A 24,737-nucleotide genomic window follows, 5' to 3' on the forward strand; every position below is an offset into this window, starting at 1 on the left:
AGTTTGGGGCAGGAAAGGGCCAGAGTCCACTTACGTTTTGTAAGGATCCTCTGGTTGTTCTGCAGTGACTGGGCTGAGAGAGGAGGCTGGGAAGCTGTTGCAGTTAGTGGTCCCTGTAAGAGGTAATTAACACAGATAAAAATGGTGCAGATGGAAGGAGCTTGGAAGACAGAGTGCTAATTAGGGTTTTACTTTCTCATGACATTAAAATATGCTACTGGGGCAGAGTCCGCATCACCAATTTCTGTCCTCCCTCAAAGCAGGGCTAAATGGGAAGGGACTTTTCAGTCCATGTGGCTGGACCCAGCACCTGCTCCGGGTTCAAGACCCTAAAGGACTTTCTCTTGTTTACATCCTGTGAGGCCCACGTCCTTTTTAAAAACCCTCCCCTGTCTGTCTTGGGCCAAGGTGTAGGATTGGCCTGGTGTTTAAGGGGGTGTGAACCCCCTTAAACTGCTGGTGAGAGGGCAGTGGAGAGAAGCAGGGAGAGGGGCATGAATATGGAAAGTTCAGGATCCAGATCCAAGCCCTGCCTTTTGTCCTCTGTGACGGTGCATAGACACTTCACCACCTAGAATCGCTTTCCTCATCTGTGCAGTGGGAAGAATAAAACATCACATCATCGCTGTAATTTTGCTGTTACTAATGCTACCCACTATTTGCCGAACACCTCCTGTGCGCCCTGCCCAGTGCAAGATGCTTTGTGCACATTTTCTGATTGGTCCTCATTCAGTTTACATGACAACTCCGTGAGCATAGGTGTTATGGCCCCTTTTAATAGGTGGGAACGCTGAGGCCAGAGAGGTTAAGTGACTTGTCTGAAGTCTCATAGCTAGGAAGGGGTTGAACACTGTTTGAGAATGGCTTTCTAGTAACTGTACCTTCAGGGAAAACCCTCTGAGGGAGTCCGCACCCTAAGACACCACCAGGTTACCCTTTTCATTTTGGTGCTTTGCAGTGTTTTAGGGCCCAAGGTTTAGCCCCCAGATGATTGGAAGATAGAGCCAAGATTCGCCTAAACTGGGAGCTTTTTGGAACCTGTGGAAGAAACTATGATGGAGGGTGGATCTCTGCACCAGAGTGAGCACTGCCTTGGGAGAAGGACATTGCAAAGCCTCCACCTAGCCCCATCCACATTGTCAGGGGAATTCAGGTCCTCTGTAGGCCCAGATGGTGTAGTGCTTCCCCCTGCAGGTAGATACAGGAACTACAACAGGGATAAGGCATGCCCCAGGGGACACCCTGGCAAAGAAATGTGATTGATTGTCCATGAATAAAGACGCACTGCCTATGGCTTCAGGAATTCCATCTTTCTCTAGTTTAGGGAATTAGATGCATGTATACTCCAAGATGGCACATACAAGGATGTTCATCGCAGGTGATGTTGCTAGCAAAAAATGAGAAAAAGCCTAAATGTCCATTGATAGGAGAATGAGAATTCGGTAGTGATGAGTCCCTTCCGGGGAATGGGATGGAGTGTGGGAAAAGGTGAGCTTTATGCCATTGAACTGGTAAGAAAAGATCTTCAAAATACATTTTTAGCGGAAAAAAATATGGAGCAGAAAATGTTCAGTTGTGAGTTGATTTATGTAATCTGATGATAAGCTCGTATACGTATATATATGTGTTTATAAAGTACAAGAGCAAGTCAGGAAGGACAGACATCAACACATACCAGTCGTTACCAGGGTGGTGGGTTGAGACTTCCACTCTGGGTTCTAGGTACTGAGTTCTTTACAGGAATAATACCTTTTTTTTTTTTTTTTTTTTTTTTTTTGGTATCTCTTACCTATGTTCCAGGTGCTAAACACTTTATATAGGTATATATTAACTAATTTAATCATCAGAACTACCTGTGAGATAGTACCTCTGTTATCTCTCTTTTTTTTTGCCTGGGAAGCTGGGGCACAGATCTGTTAAGTAACTTGCCCAAGGTTACTGTTGGCAGGTGGCAGAGCTAGGATGGAATTCCTACAGCCTAACTCCAGGGCTGTGGCTCTTAACCACTCTTTCTTCACTTGTCTCTCCAACTTTCATGTGTATCTAAGGTGTCTATGCTCACATTAAGTGTGGTCTGCCTGACTACTGATCTGAAAGAGAACTGGTCTTTCTGTGTCCTAATTTGAACAGATTTCTGGGGGCTATCTGGCATATAGAATATTAAATATCTTGTTCAATGAACGAATGAATGGACGGTTGGCTAAACGAATGAGAAGGAGCAGGGAGAGGTTCTAAAGGAAACAGACCATGTAATGTGCCTCAAGGAACTTGTCTTGTAGTCTTAAAGACAAGACCACAAATGTGACTCAGAGCCTGTGGTATAGATGGCAGCACAATCACAGAAGCGTGCTGGATGCTCTTGGAGGAAAGAGTCAGCCACAATCTGGGAAGCCTTTCTGGAGGTCGTGGGAAAGGAACTGAATGTTGAAGGCAGAGCAGATGTGAGGAAATGTGGATTGAAGAAGGATGTTTCTTAAAAAGAGGAAAGTTGGGGGACACGTGTTTGTGTCCATATCGATTCGAGGTTTAGAGAATTCCTGGGGCCTGTGTTTGGGAGAAGGAGCTGGCAGACTCAGGAAGGGAATTGGCATGCGTTTAGTACCTACCGTGTGCTAGGTACTGTATTCGCAGTTTACAGTGTCTTAAATCTTTACAACAGTTGCTTTTAATTTTATTATTATTTTGAAATAGAATCTCACCATATTGCCCAGGCTGGAGTGCAGTGGCCCAATCATAGCTCACTGTAGTCTCGATCTCTTGGGCTCAAGCAAACCTCCCACCTCAGCCTCCTGAGTAGCTAGGACTACAGATGCACACCATTATACCTGGATAATTTTAAATTTTTTTGTAGAGGTGGGGTCTCACCATGTTGTCCAGGCTGCTCTTGAACTCCTGGCCTCAAGTACTCTTGAACTCCTGTCCCACAGGAGTTACTCCTGCCTCTGTCCCACAGAGTGCTGGGATTGCAGGCCTGAGCTGCTGTGCCCAGACAACAATTAGTATTTATTTATTTAGAGACGGAGTCTTGCTCTAGCTCAGGCTGGAGTGTAGTGGTGCAATCTTGGTTCACGGCAACGTCTACCTCCTGGGGTCAAGCAGTTCTTCTGTCTCAGCCTCCTGAGTAGCTGGGATTACAGGCACCCGCCACCATGCCTGGCTAAGTTTTTGTATTTTTAGTAGTGATGGGGTTTCACCATGTTGGCCAGGCTGGTCTTGAACTCCTGACTTCAGGTGATCTGCCCACCTTGGCCTCCCAAAGTGCTGGGATTACAGGCATGAGCTATTGCGCCCGACCAGCAATTGCTTTTTAAGTGTAGAAACAGGCACAGAGAATTTAGGTAATTTGCTCAGTGTCACACAGCAAGTCATCTGCAGAGCCAACACCGTTGTCCAGTGTGTCTGAACACACAAAGCCCCAGCTAGGCAAGGTGGGGCTGGGAAGAGCAGGCATGCGTCATTTTTTCCTCCCTTCTGGGTCACTAACCTGGGTCTTAGACCAGCTCTCCTTCCTGTGGTTAAGTCTCTGTTTCTGAAAAGATAAAACCTTGCCCTTTGAGGTCTGCACCCTGAAATAAGCTGAGTGACTCATCATTACATGTCCTTGCTTGAGACTTTTCTGGAACACCTCTGTTGCACATGCTCCTCAGCACAGTGATCTGATAGTCTTGTGACCTTGAGGTCCACCCCATGCTTGCCTTTGGTGCATGGTTTTGAACACAGAAGCATATGCGTGTCTGCCGTGTTAACACATCCCATTAGTCCCCCTACACTGTGACCCTCTTCAGTCTCTTTCTCACTCCTCTGTTAAGCAGAGAATCATGTCAGCCTGGTCTATGAATTTGGGGTTTCAGAGTTGGCTCCAAAGAGCTGAGTGAGGCAAATTTGCCTCCTGAGAGCATTAATCCAAGTAGCAAGTTATTAAGTTTGAAGACATACACATGTAATTTACATTTCCATAATCATAGCGTGCTGCCGGAATAGTCATCTAGTGATGGATAGTATCTTAGTCGTGCCAACTGCTGGGTCAGATCGAGATTTCTCTATGATCTGAGTTGGTGGAACGCCCCAGGGTCAAGTTTCACCAGTAAACACGTGATAACGAGCATGGGAACACAGCACTCTAATGACCATCCCTGCATGCGGTGGGCTCTCCTCGGATCTCGCAATTTTCCTTTTCAGCCGTAGCTCATTGAATTCCTCAGTGATAGGCATTGTGCTAATAGGGCTCCTCTAAGTAAAGAGAAAGGAGAATGGTGATCTTCATTTTGCAGGAGAGAAAACAGGAGAACAGAGAGGTTTGGTAACTTGTGTGAGGTGGCACAGCTAATAGGCCATTGATTCAGGAAGACTGGTGGATCCTGCGGAGCTGTCTTGGCTAGAGAGGGGTGTGGTTGATGGAGAGTCAACAACGTGCAGATGGATGTGTTGGATGTGACTTACCACCTGCAGGCAGCTTCCTACAAAGAGCAAGGACACAGCCATGGCTTCGTTGGAGGGGCAGCCCTCTGGCCTTCAAGTCCTTTCAAAGTCTCCTGCTGCTGCTGATAGTGCTGAGTTGGAGTGTCCATCCTGCCATAATTGAGATGCTCCAATTGTCCTTCTGATGTTTCCTTAAACCCTGTGGAACCTCAGAGCCCCCAGGCTCTGGATCTGGTTCAGTGACGTGGTAGTAACACCAACCAGCACAGTTCAAGTGCTCACTGCTGGAATGGGAGAAACTGAGGACAGTTTTCCAGGTCCAGAAGTCAGGTGCCTGGTAGGCGCAATCCTCAGCCTGCCTGGAGTCTATCCCTGGGTGTCCCAGAGCCCCTGATCTCTCTACTTTAATGACCTGTGACCACTATGAGAGCAAATACAGTCTTTCCTTCTAAATATAGCCCTGAATCAGAAAGACATAGAAGTTTAACTTGGGACAGGATCTTAGCAAACAGGTCCAACCTGCTCATTGCCAGAGGGCAAAACCAAGGCCTAGCAAGGGGAGAAGTAACCCTAGGACACCCACCAAGCTGGTGGCACAACAGGGACCTGCTGGGTCTGTCTTACAGGCTCAAGCTCTGCTGCCTAAGGCTGTGTGCTCTGTAGGCTGCTTTGGTGAGAGAAGTAAAATGAATGGTCTGGTGCACCTAACTGTGGGTGAGGACCTCGCAATCCCCCAGGTGGCCTGAGCCTCAGGGATCAAGGTAGCAATGGTGGGTGAGTTTGAAAGGCTGGTAGAGTGGCTACAGGGGAGAAAGCATTACCAGCTTTGTTAGGAAATAACTCTCCTGTTTAATGATGCCCTTTAAAATAAGCAAGCAATGGTTTGTAGAAATGGAGACAAGAAGGCAGTAGGAGCAGAGATCGTCCCCTTCCCCTTTCCTGCATGACCCACACACATTTTAGTGTCATTAAATAGCAATGGATGGAGCTGTTCCTGCAGGATTCTGATGGCCACTGCACCAAGGCCATATCCCAAGAGCCTGCGTAGATGTTGAAAGCTTCTCTCAGGAATCTTGTTTATCATCAGTTTTGCCAGAAATATAAAAAAGCAGTAGAGGATGATGATATTCTTGCTCTCCAAGACCCACAAAAAGCCCATATTTATCCCCAAAGAATAGTCATTATCAGAGGTAGATGAATGGTCTACGCTTGAGTGTCTGGCTGAGTTTCTAATCTCATAGTCCTGTGATAGGGAAACTGAGGCGCAGAGGGGAAGGAGGCCCAGGACTGGCCTCCCGCGTCCTGGGCTGTGCCTCTTGTACTCCTGAACCTTATGTGTCCCTTCCCATCTTGGGGCTTCAGGGTCCCCTTCTGTAAAATACCAGGGGTGGGCAGCCTGTGGGAGACTCAGTGACTTGGCCTAGGCCCTCTCCGATGCTGGCTCTCTATGGTGTTCTCATCAAGGGCATTAACCTCCTCTCTGTTCTCAAGGTTGCTGCTGGCCTATTTATAGAACTGACCAAGAGGATTCTACTGTTGCCGGCGATAAAGAATACAAATGATGCTCTGCGCATTGTTCTTTATTCTTTCCTTCACTTTTTTTTTTTTTTTTAAATTCCTTGGTCAATGTTTTGCTACTGCATGGTTTTTGATCTCCATGCAGACATGCTAGGGGAGAGGGGAGTGGGCTCTGTCATTTGCTGAGCTCCTACTGTGTGGCCAAGAAGGCTCTGAACTTTATGCACATTGCCTCATTTAACCCGTGCTGCCCTGGGAGGTGAGCATTGTCCTTCTCTGCAGTTCACATGTGCTGCTTTGCAAGGGGAAGCAGCTGGCCCAAGGACTCTCCACTGGCAAGCCATGGAAGTGCGACTGGAATCCCATTTTCTCTGTTTCCACAGTCCACGTGTGATTTTTCCACTTGCACTCCTCCTGACCCGAGCATAACCTTCCAGACTAGATATGGGTGCAGGAGGATGCCTGTGGGTGTTAATGGTTTCTTTTGGGGGCAATATTTACCTTCTTAATCGGGCAGTCTTTTTTCAGGACCTACTATGTGCCGGATGATACTTAATCTCTCACCAGGCTGCAAGCATCATTGAGGACCTACTGTGCACCAGATGATGCCTTGTCTCTCACCAGGCATGTGTCGTGAAGACCTTCTATGGACCTGGCTATGCTCTGCTCTTCACTACGTACAAGTTTCATGAGGACCTACTGTGTGCAGGACAATGCTATGGCTTTGTCACCAGGCCCAAGTGTCAAAAGGACCTACTGTGTGCCAGGCGATACCTTGTCTCTCACGAGGCGTGTGTCATGAAAACCTATGGTGTACCAGGCAATGCCTTGTCTCTCACGAGGCTCAAGTGTCATGAGGACCTACTGTGTGCCAGACAGTGCCTTGTTCCTCACCAGGCGTAGGTGTCATGAGTACCTGATGTATGCTGGGTAATGCCTTGTTTCTCACCAGGCTGCAGCCTGTTATGAGGATAGACCCACTTTGTTTCCTCTAGGCTTGGCACACCGTAGGCATTTGGTCAGCCCTTGTTGAATGAATGCTGTGGTGTAGTGTTGCAGTCTGTCTAGGAAGGAGCAGAGAAGGAGGCAGGCCAGGTGGAACAGCACTGGAGCAGGGAGCTGTGCCCTCATGGAAGAGGGAGCAGGGGGCAGAGACGAGAGGAAGAGGAAAGAGGGGTTAGGAAGACAGGGGCCATGGAAGATGTGGTGGCCTCAGAGGCTTCTGCTGACGCCTCCTTTGCCCTGAACCACTTTCCACTGTGCTCTGGGAGAAGCCCACTTGGTCTCAGGCTTTCTCCATCCCGCCTCTTCACCTTAGCAGGGATTTCATTTTCCCGACTGTTCCGCCAGGGGAGCCCTGGGGAATGCTAAAAGAATACTGTAAATCTTACCCTGCTCATCTTCACAAAAATCTTTTTTAAAAGCAGAATTTTGGAGAGATGCCATCCTCGTTATCCCTCCACTGGGGACTGGCATTTAGCTGTAGAATTGAGGGCCTGGGTGCCTCTTGGCTCACCCTTCCTATGCTGAGAGAGGCTCAAATGTCAGAGAGTTGCCTCTTCCTGCAGGCCTTGCCTAGCCAGGGCTCCCTCCTGTCTCTGAAAGCTCAGCCCAGGGTCTGGTTTGTCTGTTGAGAGTGCTGGGGAGTCGGTAGAGCTGTATGTGCAAATTGGGGCAAAGCTTGGGGGACACAGAGAGCTAAGCGTCCACCCCTCTTCTTAGGCATGTTATTTTTTTTTTCTCCAATATTGAAAGCAATGTGACCTCATTGTGGAACATTTGGAAAATATTGAGAAACAGGAAGAGCAAAATAATAATCACCCATAATCCTCCCACCCAGAGAGAAGCACTGCTAGCATCTTGGCACATTACTTCTCAGTTTTGTTTCATTTTGTTTTTCCCGTATGATTTTTCTCTTAACATAACTGACTTCATACTGTAAGACATGATTTATAGCCTTTTAACCCCACTTAACATTAAAATATATCACATTTCCATGGCATTACAACCTTTGTAAATAGGATTTCAATGGCAGCATAAAATTTCAGTGTGTGTCATTTATTCAAAATTCTGTCATTTATTCAAACAGCCAGATGGTGCTGCCATAACAAAATACCATAGACTGGGTGGCTTTAGCAATAGACATTTAATTTCTCACAGTTCTGGAGTCCAGAAGTCTGTGATCAGGGCGTCATTGTTCTCAGGTTCTGGTGAGGGCCCACTTTCAGAGTTGAAAACTTCCATCTTCTCATTGAGTCCCCACATGGAAGACAGACCAGAACTCTCTCTCTCTTCCCACAAAGCTACTGATCGCATCGTGAGGTTCCCACCATCATGGCGTCATCTAAGTCCAGTTACCCCCAAAGGCCTCATCTCCAAAGTACCATCACATTGAGGATAGGGCTTCGGCATATGGATCTGGAGGGAAACACATCCAATCCCTAACACAGGCTGTGTTTATTATTAATCCTAGTGCTTAGTGAGTGTCTTCCTTGGGTCAATGTCTTCATCTCAGCTGCAGGCGCCTTGTGGTAAAGCAATATGGCAGACCTCAGATTCCACCCCAGGCTGTAGAGTTTGGGCTTACCTCTCCTCACGGTGGTTCCATCTGGAGACTGGGAAATGTACAATAAAGGTGGTGTTCCACACTCAGAATTAGTTGCTATAAAAAAGGAACTTCTTTTTTTTTTTATCAATTTTTTTTTTTTTTTTTTACATGGAGTCTCGCTCTGTCACCCAGGCTGGAGTGCAGTGGCGCGATCTCGGCTCACTGCAACCTCCACCACCCGGGTTCAAGCGGTTCTCTTGCCTCAGCCTGCCGAGTAGCTGGGATTATAGGTGCCCGCCACCACGCCCAGTTAACTTTTGTATTTTTAGTAGAGACAGGATTTTGCCATGTTGGCCAGGGTGGTTTTGAACTCCTGGTCTCAGGTGATCTGCCTGCCTCGGCCTCCCGAAGTGCTGGGATTACAGGCGTGAGCCACCATGCCCAGCTGAGAAAGGAACTTCTTACTCACTGTGTGGGCAGGCAGTTTCCCTCCATTTCTTCATCTGACAAATGAGATCCCCCTTCCCCTCTGCGATCCCCCTCCCCCATTGGATTTCATTAGGATTTCCTGAGATAGTGCATATCAGGTGCAGTGCAGAGTGGCCGACACATACAAGCCCTTTATAAATGTTAAGCATTGCTATTACCATTGCTTTTATTTGTCGACCCTCTCGCTTGGTATTTTATCAGGGTCCCCAAGATGACACCCGGGTTCAGTGATTCTCTAGAAAGGCTAACAGGATTCAGCTTATGGTTGTACCTGTGGCTAGGGTTTACTACATCCAAAGGATACAGAGCAAAATGAGCACGGGGAAAAGGTGTGTTGGGCAGAGTCCAGAGGAGACCAGGCACAGGCTTCCACGGGTCCCCTCCCTGTGAGTTCCACAGAACACACTAATTCCTCCAGCATCGAATGGTGACAAGGCTGTGGAATGTTGCCTATCAGGGGAGCTCGTTAGAGAGCACTCACAGTTTTTATTGGGGGCTGGTGACATAGACCCTGTCTGCTTGTCCCCAACTTCCAGACTCCCAGGAGGAAAGCAGGTTAAGCATAAACCATACTGTTTACACACCGTCTAAGCACATGAGCCACATTTCTCATTTAGGGAATGGTGGGACACTCCCCAAATCCAAGTTCCCAGATGCCAGCCAAAGGCCAGCCTTGCAAACAAGCCCTCATGAGGATAGCAGTCTCAGGCCTGCGATGCCAACTCCTCTGCAGAGGTCTCCTAATATATCATATTTCTTGTATTTGGACCACTTCAGGATAGAGGTGGGACAGATGTTCTTGTTTTCATAGGACAAAATCGAGGGCTAGAGAAGGAAAGGGACTTCGGGGCTGGCCTCTCCTTCCACATGGGGCTCCTGAGAAAAACCAAGGTCTGGACCAGGGGAGGGTGTTCCTCCACACCCCCGGCAACTCCCTTCCTCTAACCTGTGTGTCCCTCTCTCCCTAGGCTCTGAAGGGCTCCAAGAAACTGGTGCTGTCTGTGTACTCAGCAGGGCGCATCCCTGGGGGCTACGTCACCAACCACATCTACACCTGGGTGGACCCGCAGGGCCGCAGCATCTCCCCGCCCTCGGGCCTGCCCCAGCCCCACGGCGGTGCCCTGAGGCAGCAGGAGGGTGACCGGAGGAGCACCCTGCACCTCCTGCAAGGAGGGGATGAGAAAAAGGTGAGTGGGGTGGGGAAAGGAGGCCAGCCTCTCAGACGCCGTATTCTCCCTCCAAACCCAGAACAGCAAAGCTGCTTGGAGGCTGCAAGAAGAGGCTGGTTCCGTCCAGGCTCTGTCTTCCCTCAGAGTCCATACCGAAGGGTGGTAGTTTTTCTTCGGTTTTCTTTTTGGCCTGTGTAGTGTATGTTATGATACAGGCTAAGCTGCCACAATAAAAGCGCTCAAATACTGGGATTTATTGATTGATTGGTTTATTTATTTACTTGGAGACAGAGTCTCACTCTGTCGCCCAGGCTGGAATGCAGTCGCACAATCTTGGCTCGATGCAACCTCTGCCTCCAGGGTTCAAGCAATTCTTATGCCTCATCCTCCCGAGTAGCTGGGATTACAGGTGTGCACCACCATGCCCGGCTGAATACTGTTATTTAAATGAGAGTTTTTTTCTCTGTCATGTAACAGAATAGAGGAACAGTCTCATCTGGGGGACAGTTCTGCTCCAGGACTTATCCTGGGACCCAGACTCCCTCCATCTTCCATCCCCCAGGGTGTTGCCCCTTCCCGTGGTTGAAGCTGGGCCACATTAAGTCCCCTTTCTAGTTCCCAGGAAAGGGGAAGAGAGGCGTCTCTTTAATTTCAAGATGACCAAACTTCCCACTGGCCTAGACCCAGGTGCATGGCCACACATAGCTGCCAGGACTGTGGCCAGGAGTGCTGCTCCACAGGGAATCTTGTGCAGTGTGGATCTTGGGCGTAAGTCACAGAAACCAGCTCTGGCCATTTTACAGAGCAGGGGTGTACTGGAAGGATAGGGGCAGTCCCAGAGTTGAAGCCGAGAATCTCAGGGTGCAGCCTGCAGGAGGGGGATGTCCAACATTCCGTTCTCAGTGTCCTTCCCCTGAAGATTCTTAATGAGGGAGTACCTCACGGGCTGGCAGGGATGTCTGGGGACTTTGATTGACAAGACCACTGAGACTGTAGCCAGTGGGAGAGGGGTGGTTGCCCAAAGCACTGCGGGGTGTTCTAACTTGCAGAAGGGGGCAGGGATACCAATAGACATCCCGTGTGGAGCCCTCCTTCCCCCAGACATGGACTGTTTCTTGAAACACAGGAAGGCTGAAATGGTCCCTGATGTCCTACCCTTCTCTTTGGCTGTTGTTTGCATTGCACCCCTTGGTTACTCCTGGAACCAAGAACGAAGCTCCTGCAGGCAGCTCCCTGGTGTGTAGGAGCTTGACACTGACTGCCAGGAGGCTACATGGCTTGGGGCTCTGGGCCAAGCGCCTTCCCTCTGGAGACTCTTTCTCAGCTCTCCTTTTCCTGTCGATAAGACCGTAACATTTATTTAATGTGTTTTGTGTTCTTTGCTCAAACGTCAATATGCAGGACGCGGCAGAGATCACAGCAGCTTCTATTGGAGGTGAGCGGCAGCAGGTAGCTTGTTGGTATGCGCCGCAGCAGCCCGGGCCGCATCGAGGTTGCCGGGGCTGGGTGGGCTTGTACCCCCTCCCCACCAGGGAACTTGTTCTCTGACAATCTTGAGAGAATGCTGCCAGTGGTATTGAGTCATGGTCAAGGGCAGCTGTCTAGTGTTGGGCACAGAACTCGCTTTTTCTTTTTCTCAGTCCCTTTTCTGTGCAGGGCATGGGGCGAGTGGAGCTTATCATTGATGGAGAGCCCTTGCGTGCCCAGCCCTGTGCTCACGGTGTCTTCCTGAGCCCTCCTCGCAGCCACACTGGGGGCAGGTGTCGCCATCCCCGTTTTACAGATGAGGAACCTGAGGCTCAGCACTGTGGCAACCATGACCCAGCCAGCAAGTCTCCCAGTGTTTGCTGAGCACCTGGGTGCCTGACGATGTTATGGGAGGCGAGAATAAAGCAGTGGCCAAGGGTGCTGGGGCCCTGCTCTTGGGAAGCATCTAGCGTTTGGAGGTGGTGGGAAGAGTGAGACAATAATCCCGAAATGAGCACCAGTGAGCAAGATAAGATAAGTGAGACAGTGCAAACTGATGAGAGGAAACCAGGAGCCGGGCAGGAGAGTGCGAGGGAGGGAGGGGCTGCTTTGGATGAGGCGGTCAGGAAGGACTTCTCTGAGGAGATGGCTTCTGAGCTGAGACCTAGAGAAGGGAGGTTCTGCACACCAGAGAAATCGGGGAAGGCTTCCTGGAGGAGGCAGCATTTTAGGTTTGGACATGTGGCAGTGGAAGGGAAGGGTGACCCAGACAGAGGGAACAGCATGACAATATCCAGAGGTTAGAGAGAGCAAGATGGGTCCTAAGTGATTCCTTTGGCTGTGAAACAAGGTTGGAGAAGTAGAATGGAGTTAGCTCCTGCAGGCTGAGATGCTGGGCTGGGAATGTGTGTGGGTGGGGGACACTTTTTTTTCTGCAGACAACGGAGACTTGCTGGGCATTCTCTTAGCTGGTGAGGGAAGAAGGACAAAATCAATTTCAGGTATGCAAAGACCTTTAGCAAGACCATGAAAAAGAAGGTGTGCAAAGCTCGTTTTCAAGAGAGGTGAGAGTGGCTAAGTAAAAACACAAAGAACTTCTGGAGCCAGTAATGATGTTTCTTGTTTTAGTCAAGATGAACTTCAAAGGTGGAAAATGAACCTTGGGGGAAGGTTCCAGTACTCTGCTAGCATTCCCTCCTGTGTGCATATTCAGGATGAGAGTTTTCCTGAGTTGAGTGGGGTGAACTCATTTCTTTGAAATGGCTTGAAATGAAGGATAGTTTGAATCAGCTTACAGGACTAGGGGTGGCAGGAGAGAAGGAAAGAAGACCTAGAGCCGGAGGCTGCATCGGGATGGGAGAGCGAGTGTGTTGCCGTGGAGTCTCTGGGGTGGAGGGAATAAGCACGCTGTTTCTAGACCCTCCTCCGAGGCAGGTGCCTTCCCTTCTCCTCTGTGCCTCCTACAGGCTTGACTATCCAGTGTGAGCTGCAGGACTGATCACCTGTTCTTGGGTTCTGACTGTGAACGTGTCATGGGGCCCTTGCAGAGCATCCAGCAGAAACTCACAGATGGGCTTTCAGAAGACGGCCTGCATCTCAAAGAGATGGAGTTGTTAATGTGGTGATGAACCAGTATCCAGAGTGATGGAAGCACAGCTTCCCAGGCGTTTATCTCTTCACTGTAGTTTTCAGATTTCACGGTGGTTTTGTAGAATCATTTGACTGGTAGGCCAGTCCTATAAAATACTTACAGATAGTGTCATTCCTCCCGTTTTCCAGATAAGAAAATGGAGGTCTGGAGAGCCTGCATGAATTATCCCAGCTCATACAGCTAGAGAGTGGCTGGGACAGGTGAGGCTCACATCTCAGGCTTATGCCTGGTCCCTTCAGTGTCCCCTGGCTCTGGCTCTTTGGGTCCGGCCCTCGCACAGCCACAATGCTGGCTCGGCTCCCCCAAGGAGAGACAGCAGAGCCTGCCTGCCCCACAGCACCAGTCATCTTGGTCAGCATCTGGAATCTGCTCGGGGGAATGATGCGGGCAGGAACAGCTATTTGTAGAACTCAGATGCCTCTCTCACCCCTTCCTGGTCATTTGCCCACGAGCTTTATTGAGAACCTCCTAAGTCTTATTCCACTGCAGTGTCCCTGTCCCACGGCCCCCTACTCTGCAGTGAGCAGTTAGACCGAGCTGCAGCAGAAGCAGCCGCTCCACCAAGCTCATATGTCTCCAGCAGCCACAGAAACAAGATGGGACCTGCCCTTCGGCTCAGGCTGCTACAACCCTAGAATACAAGGAGCAGGGGCTTTGGGCTCAGCAGCACTGGGTTTGAAGCTTGTTTTTCAAACTTCCTGACTGTGTGACCTTGGACAAGCCACTTAACCTTGGATGAGTCACTTAAGCTTCCCCATCCATGATTGGAGGATGGTCACGCCAGCCATGTGAGGCTGTTTCAAGGATTAGTAATCAAGGCTCATACGCACAGAGCACAGTGCCTGGTCATAGTAATGAATTCCAGCAACAACCATCAGTTACTGAATGCCGACTAGGTACTAGTCTTTTCCCCCAAAATATGTACCGAGTACCTATAATGGGCCTGCTGTGCATACTGGGGATACAGCAGTGAACAGACAAAGAATAGACAACACCTTGGCCACCGTCAAGGGCTGACACTCTAGTGTGTTGTGGGGGGACCGTGAGGGGCATTAAAAGAAACAATATACAGTCTATTGTAAAATGAGGGAGAACCAAGCAAGGAAAGGGCATGGGAGGGTGGTGTATGCGTCGGGCAGTGTTAGAGAAGGGGCAGGGAAGGCCTAACTAAGAAGGTGACAAAAGAAAGGGTCTCAAGCTGACGAGGAAGTGATCGTACATGGATCCATCCTGTCTGAGGCGGCTGGAGCCCTCAGGCAGATGAACAGGGCCTCTTGAGGAGCAGCAGCGAGACCTACGGGATTACAGAGGAGCGAGGCAGCAGGCACGGGCAACCAGGCGGAGTCTGGGGACTTTGCTCTGAGTGAGTTGGATGCCATGGCGCAGCTTTGAGCAGAGGAGGGACCTGGTGCGTATGAGGTTCCAGCCAGACTGTCCAGGCTACTGGATGGAGGATACATGGCAGGAGCAAGGGTGGAAGTGGGGAGCCCATGCAACCTCATCCTCACAACAGCCCTGGATGGTGCTATCAGTTAGGGGTGCTTTTGGCTGCGGATCACAGAAAGCCTGTATTACAGGAGCACACACATTCCGGTGTTCACTGTTCTCTTCTGAAGTGTAGGGCTGGGCAGCCCCAGCTCTGGTTTGCCAGGGAGTGAGTCCCTCCTTCCTCCTGTTGTTGACTCTTGCCTTGGGCTCATTGCTTCACGGCTGCAAGATGGCAGCCACTGCTCCTGCCATCACAGTCTCTCACAACTGTGCCCAAAGCAGAGTGGGTGGAGGGAGCAGGAGGGCCTTCTCTTCCTGTGTTCCTGTCTTTTCAGAGTGGAGAGTCTTACCCAGAATCCCATAGCAGACATCCTCTTGGCCAAAACTGGTCCAGAACTACCTACATCCATTCCAGTCCCTGGTAGAGGAGAATGGGTAGCCTAGACTGGTGTCATCTCCTGGAGCTGCTCCAGTTGCCTCCTGGACATAGTTGAGGCTCCATGCAAGGCAGGAAGAGGGAGGGCTGCTGGCTTGGCCACAGGCAGTGCTGGCTCCAGGCAGGTCGCACAATTCTCATTTTATAGACTGGGCAACTGAAGATCCGAGAAGCAACAGGGCTTATCCCAAGGGTGCCCAAGAGTGAGGGGCAGAACCAGGACTTGAACTCAGGCCCATGAGAGGCAGTGTGGTGCATTGGTTAAATGCCCAGGCACTGCAGGCAGGCCAAGCGGCTGAGTCTGTGAATCTTAGCCCCATCATTTCACCCCTCAGAGTTGAGCCTCAGTTTCCTCATCTGGGAAGTGGGTATAACAACAAACCCATAGAGGAGGAATGAGCATTCAATGAGGTAATGCATGTAAAGTGCTGAGCTCTGTGTCTGGGACATAGGAAACACTCAGTACATTTAGTGACCAAGTTCGTGAGTTATTGTTCTATTAATATTATTAGCAGTAGTGTTCTTTTCACTGGGCCAGGCCACCTCTCACAGCGTTGTTTGCTTTCCCATAGATGAACTCCGACTCATGCCAAATGCTGGTTGAATTTTCAGCAGGTGATTGAGGCAGATTACCCTGTGCTTGATAGAACTGTTCTTACAGTTCCGTGATAAAGACTCATTTTATTCCGATGTAAAGAATTTATGGGGAGGTGGCAGAGAGGTGGGGAGGTTTGTTTTCATCCTTAGTGTTCAGAGTGGGCTGCTGCAGACACAGGCTGCCATCTGCGTGTTCCTGGGCTTCGCTGCAAAGACGCCCAAGCTCCTCTCCGCTCTCTCCCTACCGGGATCTTCTTGTCCTGGAGCTGGAAGGGCCCCGGGGTGGGCGTGGCGGTGGGCTGGGATGGGCGGGGACTGACTGCAGGTCACCGAAGGAGCTGGGCTAGATCCTGGGTGTGTAGACCCCAAGCCGGCCTGGCTTGTTCCAAGTCCTTAAGGTGCAGCATGGAGGAAGGGGCTCTGCCAGGTGTGGCAGGAGTGGGGATCAAGGCAGGAGCTGCCTACTGTGTCCTCAGCCAGCCTCTCTGTTCGGTCCCTGATCTGAACCCCACCTTCCTCCTACATCACCACCATCATAAGACACACCACTTCTCATGGGAGATCTCTAGAAAGTCGCCCCTCTCCTGTTCCCTGTTTCTGGGAGTCTTCCTGCAGTCCACATTGGAGCCTGTCACTGTCCTGCTCATAGCCCAGGGTCTTAGCCTGGCTTGTGGCACCCTCACCAGTGAGGCGAATCTCAACCATTTTCCCCATTCTCCTGCCACACTCTGGCCATACAGGACCTGTGTGGTGACTCCAGGGGGCTGCGCACTGTCCTGTGTGTGGGCTTAGCACATGCCATTGCTTCTGGAATGACATCTTCCCTCTTCTGTCCCTGGCTGCCCCCCTACCCTGCCCCAGCCTTTAAGGCTCAGTGGTCACATTTCTGAGGAGCTCTGCCTTTGGCTGGGCTTCTGGGAATAGACTCTGAGACCAAGATTTGCCTGAAAAAGGTTTATAGGAGTATCCCCAAGTCTGAAGATGTCTACCTCCTCCTCTCTGGAACTTGTGAGTAGGACCTTATATAGCAAAAGGTATGCTGCAGATGTGAGTAAGTGATGGTCTTGACGTGGGGGATTGTCTGGGTGGGCCCCGTATCATCACAAGGGTCCTTGTAAGATGGAATCAGGAGGTCAGAGAAAGGGAGATGTGATGGTAAAAGCAGAGAGCAACTGATTGGAAGATGCCGTGCTGCCAACCTTGAAGATAGAGGATGGGGCTGTGAACCAAGGAGTGCAGGTGGCCCCTAGAAGCTGGAAGAGGCAAGGAAATGGGTTCTCCTCTGGAGCCTCTGGGAGGAGTGTGGTCCTTTTGGCACACTTTACACTTCCAACCTCCCGAACTGTCAGATAACACATCTGTGTTGCTCTTAGGCTGTGACTGTGGTGATTTGTTACAGTGGCAGCAATAGCTACAGTGGCTGCGACTGTTTCCTAACAGGACTTGTCATGTGTGCAACACAACCAACAGTAGCTAATACTTATTGAGCATCTACTAGGGGTCAGAGAGTAGCCACATGCTCTCACTTGTCTCTTAATTTGATCCTCTTCATGGTAACCTTATAAGACAGGCGGATAAATTATTGTCATCCTCATTTTCAGGTGAGGAGGCTGAGGCACAGAGAGGTTAAGTAACTTGCTCAAGGTCACACAGCTGTGCCCTCCCCTGGGAAGTTGGGACTTGAGTATCTTCTTCACCACCTCTTCTCAAGGTGGTTGAAAAATTCAATGAGATAACACATTTAAAGGGCACAGAACACTTGATAACTCTTAGATGAATAACTTCCAAAATAGAAATCTGGTTTGGATGGCTTTCCCTAATGAAATGTGCTCTTTCCTGGTGCCCGAAGGTTCCCCCACCACTCCCTGTCCCGTGGGCAGTCACATTGTGCTCTCTTTGGATCGCTTACCTGTCACTGTGTGTCTTGTCTCTGGCCTAGGTTTCAGCTATTCTGGTCTCCTGCCTTCTTTTCCATGAATTCTCCTTTCATACCCAAGACACACTTAACCTGCACGTTCCTGCAGCTTCCCTCATGGATTAGGAACCGTTCTAGAATCTGCCCGCAGCCACCCCGCTGTGCTCACGAGCCCCACCCTGTCCTCCAGCACCTGCTCTGGCCACTGCGACTCACCTCCTCCCAGATGGAGCTTGCTCTCCTGAGCACTGACATGAGCTGTCCCATGTCCCTGGAATGTTCCATTTCCCCTTCCCCCACTGGCTGACTCTCGCTCACCCTCCCATCTTATCAGAGATGCCACTTTCTCCAGGAAGCACCCCCCATGCCAGTCAGGACCATTGCCCCTTCTCTGCACCCACGTGACCCTTGAGCAGCTTTGTCACACGCTGCTCACATTGTACCGTGAAGGCCTGTCGACTGTACCACTAGACTGCAGGCCCCTCACGAGCAGGACTGTGTCTGTCTCATCTCCAAGCCCCAGCACTGGGACTGCATTTAGTGGGTACACCCTATGTATGTAGAGCCAGGGACCATCATGGTCCCTCAGGATGGATGGCTGAGCAGAAGATCCCCGGGGAGACAGCAGATGTCAGGAGAAATAGACCCCCTAGGTGACAGGAGACCCCTGGGGTGACAGGAGACCCCTGAGGTGATGGGAGACCCCTGGGGAGGTGGGAGACCCCTGAGATGACAGGAGACCCTTGAGGTGACAGGAGACCCCTGGGGAGGCAGGAGACCCCTGGGGTGACAGGAGCCCCCTGGGGAGGCAGGAGACCCCTGAGGTAACAGGAGACCCTTGAGGTGGCAGGAGATCCCTGGGGTGACAGAAGACCCCTGGGGTGACAGGAGACCTCTGGGGAAGCAGGGTGGTGGCTGCCCTGAGCCTGGCCTGAACCTTGATCCTAAGGAGGGAAGATGGAGCCTCATTGAGACCCCAGGGCGCAAACAGTCACCCCCTGACTGAAGCCTCAGGTGAACATGGCCACTGTGGCGTGAAGAACATGAGAGAAATGTCTAAGTAGTCTCGGGTGTTGGCCCTGAGGGGATCCCGGAGGCCACCTCTCTCAGCACCTTCCCCCCACTGCACTTGGAACTGTGACCAAGGAGGGGTGAGGGGCTTCCTCAAGGTCACCCATCAAGTCAGAGGCAGAGCTGGGGCAGGAACTGGAATGTTCTAGGGTATCTTCCAGGCCTTGGCCTGGGCCTCCTTGCCAGCCGGATAAGATGTGCTCTTCAGAGTACGAGAGGGGGCTCTGCAGCCTGAAGGTATGAGTCCCCCAGTCCCTCTAATGTTCTCCTCTCCCTCTGACAGGTGAACCTGGTGCTGGGGGACGGCCGGTCCCTCGGCCTCACGATCCGTGGGGGAGCTGAGTACGGCCTTGGCATTTACATCACTGGCGTGGACCCAGGCTCTGAAGCAGAAGGCAGCGGGCTCAAGGTGAGGGGAGGGCCCGAGGGAGGGAAAGCTCTGTGCTTGGAGCTGTTTGCTGCTGATTTTAAATAGATCTCCAGCAGAGCAATCAGCACCCCACCTTGAGGACTGGTCCCAGCTGGGGAGCCCTCCTTGGCTGCTCTACCTCTAAATTCACAGCTCACAGCAGCAGCAGGGTGGCCGCCTACGCGGTGTGGGCAGCAGGCCAGCCCAAACTTGTTGTGCTGCTGTTTTGCAAACACTGCTGATGGCCTGTGATGGCCCTGACTTCAGGGTTTGTTAGGACATGTGGAGAGGGAAGAGGAGAGAAAGTGATGGGCTGGGATGGGGATGCCCTGGGCAGCTTCAGGCCTGGCATTCAATCCGGACAACCAGCAGTTATCAAAATGATATTACTAGCTCCCATTTTAAAGAGGGCTAACTGTGTGCCCAGTGTCTGCGATCCACTTTACACATGCCATCTAGTTGACTCCTCACCCTACCCTGAGGGGGTAGGGTATTACTACCCACATTTTCCAGTTGGGGAAACTGAGACATACAGAGGTTAAACTGACCTGTCCAAGGCCACACAACTGGTGGGTTGCAGAGCAGACTTTGAACTTAGGCCCTCTGAATTTCAAAGCCCTCACTTAGCACCCTGCAGGGCAGCCTGGGAACTCACTCAGAGAGACAAGACTCTGCTCAGAACGCTGGACCCAGGACACTAATCACCAAATTAAAGAGTACCATGTGTTTGGGCTAAATCCTGATGCCAGGGATGCCACAGCAGCAGCGATGTGGAGTGGTGACCATGGCACAGGTGGCCTTTGAGCCAGGCCATGGGGAGTGTGAGAGAGAGGGATGGGTGAAGGGGAAGGATGGGAGTGGCTGGCCGAAGGACCACGCGTGTCTGACTGTTGGTGACTGACTAGATGGATGCCTAGTCTGTGTGCAAAGCCAGGGGAACGAAGCACATGATGAGGTTGTGTCTTTGTAACAAAGGGCCTTCCTTGCGTGCCCTGGTATCAGGAGTTTTCATTTTCCACATAGACAAGAAGAAAAGGTCATATGTGGCCACCAAGTCACGTCATGGCAGACAGGCTAGAGTACAGAGACGATATGTCCGTCAGGTTCTCTTAGGAAACAGGCATTGTGGGAAGAGCTCTGGGTTTGCAGTAGGGAAGACTGGGTTCAAGTCCCAGTTTTGTTGCTTTTGCTTACGTAGCTGTGTGACCCTGGAGAGTCCCTCCACCTGTCTGGGCTTCCCTTTCCTGTATAATACTAAGTAAGCCCTCACCAGACACTGAACCTGCCGGCATCTTGATCTGGAACTTCCCAGCCTCCAAAACTGCGAGACATAAATTTCTGTTGTTTATAAACTACCCAGTCTATGGTACTTTATTATAGCAGCCCAAAGGGACAACAGACATCATCATCATCATCATCATCATCATTGTGGACATAATCATTAACATCTACCTTGTCTCCCCTTTGCCAGTTACTCTTCCAAGTGCTTTACATCATTAACTTGTTTAACCTTGCTTCCCATTACTATATAATAATAATAGGTAACATTCCTTTCTCAGGGTTATTGCAAGCTCAAATAAGGAATTCTTATTAATTATTATAGTAAACATTGCCATAGATTGTGTTCCTCCAAAATTCATGCATTGAAATCCTTACCCACAAGCTGATAGTATTAGGAGGTGGGGCCTTTGGGAGGTGATTAGATCATGAGGGCGGAGCCCCATGAATGGGATTAGTGCCCTTATAAAAGAGGCTCCAAGAGCTGCTTCGCCCCTTCCGCCATGTAAGGATACAGCAAGAAGGCACAGTCTGTGAACCAGGAAGTGGGTCCTCACCAGACGCCAAACCTGCTGGCGTCTTGATCTTGGACTCCAGCCTCCAAAACTGTGAGATGTAAATTCCTGTTGCTTGTAAGCCACCCGGTCTATGGTACTTTGTTATAGCAGCCCGGATTGACTCAGACAAACATCATTATCATCACTGTTACAGACATGGTAATTTACATGGAGCATGTGTCTTCTTTCCCAGGTGCTCTTCCAAGTGCCTTACGTTGTTAACTTGTTTAACCTCATGATACTCCCGTGAAAGTAGGTTCTGTTGTGAGCACCATTTTATTTTTTATTTTTGCAGGTACATAGTAGGTGTGTACATTTGTGGGATACAGAGATGTTTAGATACAGGCATGAGTATGTAATAATCACATCGTGGAAAATGGGGTATCCATCCCCTCAAACATTTACCCTTTGGTGAGCACCATTTTACAGGCTCAGTAGGTGAGACTCGGAGAGTTGCACAGCCTGTGAGAGGGAAAGCCAGGATTTCCATCCAGGAATGAGGAGTCTGGTTCTAGACCTGTGCCAGCCAGATAGGTAGGAGATGTTCCACAGTGTCGGCCGGGTCTAGTTGATTGTGAAACGTGTTGGATCTAGGTGCTTGCTTTGCTTTTAGCAGGTAGGAGTGATGCTTTGTTGGGACTCCAGGGGGAAATAATCTGATTATATTCTGTATGGAATTTTTGCTTAATAAATTTATGTTGGAATAATTTTAGACGTAGTGAAAAGTTGCCGAGAGTTCCTGTTTATCCTTCACCCAGCTTCCTCTAATGTTTACATCATGTATAGCCGTGGTATATTTGTCAAGACTGAGAAACTAACATCCGTATAATATTGTTAAACAAACTACAGGCGTTATTCACAGTTTCTCCACTCATGTCTTTTTTCTGTTCCAGGATCCAGTCTAATCCAGCATACCACGTTGCTTTTAGTCTTTATGAAGTTTAACTGCCATTTATTTTCCCCAAAAACTTAAAGATTAGAGGCAGTTTCTAAACACAGAGTAAAGCTTTTGAAGAAGTGGAGGAGACTGGGGAGAAGGAAAATGGGGGCAGAGGAAAAGAGATGAAGCCGGTTGAGGGATTCCCCAGAACGCCTGCTGCATGGGGCTTCAGGCCCAGCTACAGGCAGGACGCAGACTTGGCTCTGAGCTTCCTGGCAGCCAACACAGAGAGTGAAGCAGGTCAGTGGTGTCTGTAAGAGGAAAACAGACCAGCTGTGTTTGAAAACCCTAGTTATTCTTCCTTCTGAGGCCTCAGAACAGTTTTCCTCTGGTCCGTCCTTGAGAGGATGTTGTGTGGTGCCATAGTGTCCTTGGTGACATAAATGTATGAAGAGTTTACATACCTTGTGAGCGGTGAGTACCCTCTGATTAAAACCACATTAAGAGAAAGGGAGAGAGGGAGCCTTCCAGAGAGACGACATGGTAGGTCTTGGCCTGAGAGCACTGAGCATCTCGCCCTCTCTCTCTGATTACTGGTGGGTGACGTCTTTTATTATCATGTTACCCTTTCATTGAGGAGTTGCTGTGTCACATACTGCGCTGAATACTTCTTATTCATTATCACATAATTTTTGCAATGATATATTTTAAAAAAGAATGTTCTTCTTGCCAATTTATAGATAATAGATTTAGGAGCAATGTTAAGCAACTTGTCCAAGGCCACCCAGCTAAGCGCTAGAGCTGAGATTTTAACTCACGCCAGCAAACCCCAAGTCCACGTTCTTAACTACTATGGTATAGTGCCTCCCAGTCCTCGGTTTACAGCTGAAGAAACCAAGACTTATAGACTTAAACTGAGTTGCCCAAGATCAAATTCTTTCTGTTACCAGAGCTGTTATTTAAACCAAGACCTGACAGAGCCTGGGGTTGCCTTGTGCAGGGAAGGACAGGAGCCCCGGGGCCTCCACTGACCAGCTGTGTGAAGGTGGGCGTGTCCTTCCCCTCCCTGGGCCTCAGTCTCCCTGCTTGGACACTTGGGCGAGGTGAGCTCTGAGGACTTCCCTAGATCTGTACATTTTCCTGGCCTGAAAAGTTGCAGAGAGTTCTCTTTACATAGAGTAAACATTTTGAATGAGTAGAGGATATTGGGGAGAAGGAAAATGGGGGACAGGGAAAGAGATGAAGCCTCGATGAGTGATATTCCAGAACACCCTGCTCTGTGGGGCTGCAGACCCAGCTACAGGCAGGACACAGACTTGGCTCTGAGCTTCCTGGCAGCCAGCACAAAGAGGGTGCCCAGACACCAGGAATGTACTCCTGTCTGTTTCACCTATAGTTTTCATGTTCACAAAGAGATGCCAAAACCAGTAACCAGCTGATATATCCCTCTTTTGTGTGGAAGGATGTGGACATTCCATATAGGCTAGTGTCTGTGGTTGTCTCTTGCTTTTCCTCTTCCCATTTTGTCTGTGAGTATATATACTTGTGACTCCTATAAACTAACACTGTACTTTGCAGCTTCTGAGCTGAGCAAGACGGACACAGTCTCTGACCTCCTCAGCTTATATTCTAGTAAGAAAAATAAAAACAAATTACACAACTGTATATTTAGTTACAATTTTTATAATACCAAGATGGCAAAGCACATGGAACCAATTGAGTGTATGCCTAGGAAGACCAACCCTGGTCTTTGGATACCTGGGAAGGCTTCCTGGAGGAGGAAGCATTTCGGTTGAAATTTAAAAGAGAACAAAACTAATTATGTGAAAGAGGAAGTGAGAATTCCAGGCAGAAAGAACAGCAAATGCCAAGTCCCCGAAGTGGAAATAAGTGTTCCAGTGTGCAGACGAAGGCCCGTGTGGCTGAACGTGGAAAGCCAGGTGGGGAGAAGATGTCTGGTGATGCTGCTGAGGAAATAGCCCGATCGCACAGGAGATGTAATTCACCCAAGACTGTGCAGCTGTGAAAAGACGATGATCAAGATCTGCAGTTATTAATGTGGAAGGATGTCTGTGGGCTGTTACTAAGTGGGAAACACGGGCTGCAAAACCACATAGCTAACAGGATTTCATCTGTATTCTATATGAATGCAAAAATATGCATAGAAAAACATCTATGCCGGACACACACCACAGTGTCAACAGTGGTTATCTCAGGTGGTAAGATAAGGGATGATTTCCACTTTTTTCTTTATGTCCTTAGGCGACGTCTGAATGGAGCAAGTATTCCTTTATAATCTTAAAAACAGCAACAATAAAGCGATTTCCATTCGGAAACAAGGCAGAGAAAAAATATTCCGTAGAAGTTTCCACTCACTTTCGTTTGCTTCTCAGTTGCAGGCAATCAAAGGCTTTATTTGCTCATAAAATGCCTGCCTTCAGTAAAGTACTTTCTATCTTCAATCCCCTCCACGGTAAAGCATTTCATGTTCCTGCCGTTCATTGTACTTTCCCCTCCAAGGCCCCTTGGATATGCTAACACCTGCCTACACTCACTTGGGCATCCAGGACTGATTAATTCTGTTTATTGCCAATGCACTTTCAGTGGAATTAGGCATATTGAAATGGAAGAAAGGGGCTTGGCTACGTGGGCAGTGGAGCCAAGAAAAGGCTTTATTTGTAAATAGGGCTCCTTGCTGCTGTGCAGAGCTTCCCTTAAGAGAAAATGTGCCTTTCGCTTTGCTTCCAGCTGCTCAGCCCACTTAGCTCCTGAGGGCCTGGTTTGAGTCTGGGGTTGGGGGGGTGTCAGGATGGTACTGCCCTAAGTGGAGAAACACTTGGGGGGT

The 24,737-nt window shown here is 49.7% G+C and overlaps 1 protein-coding gene across 23 annotated transcripts in view; it reads left to right on the plus strand.

Moving 5' to 3' along the window:
- The window catches only part of WHRN (whirlin), a 102,117-nt gene that overhangs the window by 16,956 nt on the left and 60,424 nt on the right, over nt 1-24,737 (plus strand). For 19 of the 23 annotated variants that reach the window (XM_045373718.2, XM_065530158.1, XM_065530161.1 and 16 more), the window contains 2 exons: nt 9,943-10,161; nt 19,052-19,177. In XM_045373718.2, the coding sequence (XP_045229653.2) occupies nt 9,943-10,161; nt 19,052-19,177 (345 nt within the window). The remainder of the gene's footprint in view (nt 1-9,942; nt 10,162-19,051; nt 19,178-24,737) is intronic. The other 4 variants (XM_065530160.1, XM_074016717.1, XM_074016718.1 and 1 more) reach the window with 1 other exon arrangement.

This window comes from Macaca fascicularis, chromosome 15 (assembly GCF_037993035.2).
Source record: "Macaca fascicularis isolate 582-1 chromosome 15, T2T-MFA8v1.1".
In the NCBI taxonomy this organism is placed as follows: Eukaryota; Metazoa; Chordata; class Mammalia; order Primates; family Cercopithecidae; genus Macaca; species Macaca fascicularis.